Raw genomic sequence first — 4,552 nt, 5'->3', positions numbered from 1 at the left:
TGCACTCCAGGCGACTCCCGCCCCCTCTAACATGGCGGACCTCAACCGGCAGCTGCAGGAATACTTGGCCCAGTCAAAAGGCGCCAGCTCGGCGGATACAGTCCCGCTGCTGCCCGCGGAAGAAAAGGAGGCGGCTGGGGCGGGGAGGACGTCCTCGGTGGGAGTCTGGCTGGGCCGAGCGAATCCCTTCCCGGGCCGGGGCGGCCCGGGCTGGGCCTGGCTGCGGGGGCCGGCGCTGCCGCCTGACGATCCGGAGCCGGGCCCAGGGCCGCCGTGCCTGCCGAGCCTGTCGCGCTGGCAGCGCCTGTCGGCGACCGGGGTGTGCCTGGTGTTGGCGGCGCTCTGCTTCGGGCTGGCCGCGCTCTACGCGCCGATGCTGCTGCTTCGCGCCCGCAAGTTCGCCCTGCTCTGGTCGCTGGGCTCCGTGTTCGCGCTGGCGGCCTCTGCGCTGCTGCGCGGGGGGGCCCCGCCTGCCTGCGGCTGCTGCGCTGCGAGGAGCGGCCGTCGCGGACCGGGCTGCTCTACCTGGCGGCGCTGGGCGGCACGCTGTACGCGGCGCTGGGGCTGCGCAGCACGGCGCTCACGGCGCTCGGCGCCGCCTCGCAGGTGGCCGCGCTGCTGGCCGCGCTCTTCGGCCTGCTGCCCTGGGGCGGTGGCCCGGCCCTGCGCTACGCGCTCGGGGGCCTCTGCGGCGGCCTGGCACGGACCCTGCCAGTGTGAGCCGCCCGGCCTGCTGAGCGCGAACCCCGAGACTGAGGCGGGGCGGGGACGCCCGGGCCCGCGGACGTGACCCGGCGCTGGACCGCGGGCCTCGTGAGCGGTGAGGGGGGGTGGCCGCGGGGGCCGGGTCCCCGAGCATCGAGGAGCCTGGAAGCCCAGGGACGCCTGTCCGAGCCCGGCGGCGCCCGATACCAGGAATGGAGCGCGCAGCAGCGCCCCTCGACTCGGGCACCTCTGATGTGAATTAACCACGAATGTTCTCCCGGTGACTTTTGACTTCACCTGCGGAATAGCTTTTGCGAATGTTGTTTTTTCATTGTACTAAAATAAGTTCGGTGAAAACGAACAAGACTTCCGTTTGGGCTTTTATTTAACTAGCTAGTTTTTATTTCGTTTAGGTATTTTGGGTGGGAGTATTATTGTACTTTAATCTCATCTTTTTTTTCTTTTTATTTAAAGTTACCGGAGCGCGCACAATACCTTAACCAACCCTAGTCTTTTTTTCCCCTCACTCATAGTTTTAAACAACTGATTTTGCAACTTTACAATGTGAGTTTAGGCGTCTGTGCGGTTTTAATATTGAGAGCTGAATTTTATTTGTAGTTATGTAATTCACCTCTATTTTCTCTTGAGTGTTTTTTCTTAAGTTGCCATTATGGTGCCTTGTAGGATTAAGAGAAAATGCTCTGTGCTTCAGGAAGCTACAGTGATAAAGGAGAAATGTACCTGCGTACAGCCGTGATTCCTAGAACTTGCCTCAGAATGAGCTGTTATCTTGGCAAGTTTAAAGACATCAGCCGGGAATACAGACAGCTACATGGTGCTGGAAAACCTCACGGAAGAATTTAGAGAATCAGCAAGTTACTACACAATTTATGTTGTGTCCAAAGGGAGCAAATTAGTTAAACCATATATGTATTTTCTGTTAGAACTAATGTAAGACTTTTAAATAGTATTATTAGTCTTTAAGCTGTAGTATACAACTTTGTAAACTGACAAAAAATTGTAAGGTACTGTTGGTGTTTCCATTAGTAGACAAATGCCTTGTTCGTGGTTATTATTCCTAAGTTTCAACAATCTTACTAAATTATCATTTATTTACAAGCTTATATTGCACTTTAAACTTGATTGTGAGCCTAATGATTAGGAATAGAGAAACTTATCTAAACAGTCGGAAGATAAGTGTTATACATTGAAAATTTGCAAATCTTGAATAAGATTTTATCGGTTTGAATAACTGGCCTTCACCATTGTGATTTTAGGCTAGACATGCCATACATTACTCTTAAAAGAAAGCAGTACACCAAGTGGCACTAGAAACATTGATTGCAGCTTCAATTCAGGAACTGAAATGCTGGGCAATATTTACATGCATAGTTGGACTTGGGTGCATGCTGTCAAATTTCCTTGATTCCCAGAACTGTTGAGTAACTTTTAATGCCTGTTTGCCAACTCTTATACAGGAGATAGTGATTGCAAAGTGGGTATGTATGATAGCCTATGTCCCATTTATGGTAAACTCAGGTTATGTCTCTGGTACGAATATTCTCATTGAAATTCTTTGGATATTCTATGTGGACTTGGGCAAGTTATAACTTTCTGCCTCAGTTTCCCTGTCTCTAAAATAGGGATAACTATCTACCTCTCAAAGACAATATCATAATACTGTATTAATGTATTGGGTTACAATAAATTTTGACTTTCAGATCAGAAAAATTGGTACCACTGATTGTCTTGTGAAGAATCCTTAATGAGCATTTTTTGTGAATTTTTGTCTTGTCTAATAAACAGTCTCTTTAGAATGAGCATAGTGTGACTGGTTGAGAAAGATTTTATATTCACAGTATATAATATTTGTAAGCCAAGTGTTTTCTTTGTTGATGCTGACTTAATTTAAGAGGGTTTAAGACCAATGCTTGTCCTATATAAAACAGCATTTAATGGAGACTTGAGATATTCATTAAAGGCCTAATTTTTATACAAATTAAAAAATCATATTTAATATGTACAGTGACCATTACAGTTGAGAATTCCATGCACATTATCTCTGTGCATTTAATAAATGGATTCTTCAGGGATAGAATCATTGTTACATGTCAACAATGCAGTTCATTATAGAGTGAGCTTTGACTGCTTTTGATCAAGGCATAAAATTTAAAATTATAAGAAATGCTTTAATAAATCTGGAGAACAGCCTGATATAAGTTGGAGCATTTAGCTTTTGGTTTTTAATAAAATAAGGTTTTGTTGATGACTTTGGTTTCACATAAGTCTTCTTATCCCTTGGGTTCCTAAAAAGTATTATTAATTTTAGATTTTCAACTTTGGAGAATTTGATTTTTCCTATTTATCCTGTCCATTCCCACAGATAGACCCTCGGAAATAAATTTGAATTCCTTAATAATGATAGTCTAACTTGTGACCTAGAGCAAATCACTTAATTTTTCTGGGTCTCAGTCACCTTATTTGTAAAAATGAGAGCCCTGCACTAGGCAGGCTTTCTTAATCCATGAACTTATTTTTAAGATACGCTGAAAGCTACTTCAGTAGAATTGGTTTCCTTTATAATCCAATGTACTTTATGCAGTTGAAAACATGATTCTGTGGAGTCCCTAGGCTTTATGAGACCAACAGAGGGTCCTTGATACCAAAAAGGTTGAGAGAGCTTCTAGACTAGATGATGGCTAGGGTTCCAGGTCCAAATGATAAAATGATAAATTATTTCTTGAATTTTGTTTCAGCACATAAAAAGTTAATACTGCCAAATATTAGCTAGTTTCCCAACAGGTGGAAGTTAAATAAGTAATTTTACTTGGTCCTGGGTCCTTTAAATGAAGCGGCTAAACTGACCTCTTGATTTACTCTCTGGACAAAACTTTGCCAAGAGTCTTGAATTGACTTTTCTACTCCAGGCTGTCTCATACCAAACTGCCTAGATTCAACTACTGGAGAGGCAGTTTGATGCCTTTCCTTGCCTCTTTCTTTTCTAGCTCTAGCAGTAAATACCCAACACAAGAGAAAAAAATGTTTTGAACCAAACATTTAGTAAAGTAGACCTAAACTTTGAAGATGATCCAATTTTCTTTCTAAAATAATCTTCAGTTTCAACATGTTTCCTTTATAACTTTTTATCAACAATTTGAGATCTAAACAAGTTTTGATTATGCTTATGCTTTGGATTAATTGCCATCCAGAAAAAAGTCACAATATACTGAAGTCCAAATCTTAATCATTCTCACAAAACAGTTGTACCCAATAGAGTACTTACTATTTTGCTTTAACCTCAGAGGTCTGTTATGTGAAGTGAAAAATCAATTCTAAGCAGCATAATGGTTTTTCTTTTGAAACATGCTATTATCCATAACTCTTATTCATGACTTGTTTGGTTATAATGATACTATGGTGAAACTCCTGTCATTGCTTACTGTTACCCAGGTATTACCACTTAAGAGGAAAGCCTGTGCTGGTAATTAAAGGATATTTTAGTATAATGAATGCTTTTGTGGGGAAGGAGAAGAGCGACATCATTTATAGATAAGTATATTTACAACAAATTCCTTATACACACACACACACACACATACACACAATGTTTAGTACTGTAATTTTCAAGGTATTCTCAATAGATATTTTCTGTTTCTGCTTTATGAAATGGAACATTTTTATTGGTTTAGGGTAGAGGAAGGAAGTTTCCTACAATGGCCTATGTGAAAGAAGTCTTCTCAAACTATAATTTACAACACAAGAATATGTGTTGGTGGAGAAGACAGTTCTGAAAAAGAGATGCTTTATAACTTTTATGAAAAACAAGGTTAAAATTTAAATGACAATT

The 4,552-nt window shown here is 42.6% G+C and overlaps 1 protein-coding gene across 1 annotated transcript; it reads left to right on the top strand.

The window, feature by feature from the left end:
* SFT2D3 (SFT2 domain containing 3) lies at positions 1-2,525 on the top strand. The gene is given in 2 exon segments (XM_078146789.1): positions 1-454; positions 457-2,525. Coding segments are annotated over 2 exon segments (687 nt in total). The 5' UTR covers positions 1-31; the 3' UTR covers positions 721-2,525.
* Positions 2,526-4,552: the final 2,027 nt, after the last annotated feature.

This window comes from Phascolarctos cinereus, unplaced genomic scaffold (assembly GCF_003287225.1).
Source record: "Phascolarctos cinereus isolate Bilbo 61053 unplaced genomic scaffold, phaCin_HiC Scaffold_726;HRSCAF=1367, whole genome shotgun sequence".
NCBI lineage: Eukaryota > Metazoa > Chordata > Mammalia > Diprotodontia > Phascolarctidae > Phascolarctos > Phascolarctos cinereus.
This window is presented reverse-complemented; position numbering and strand designations above follow the sequence as displayed.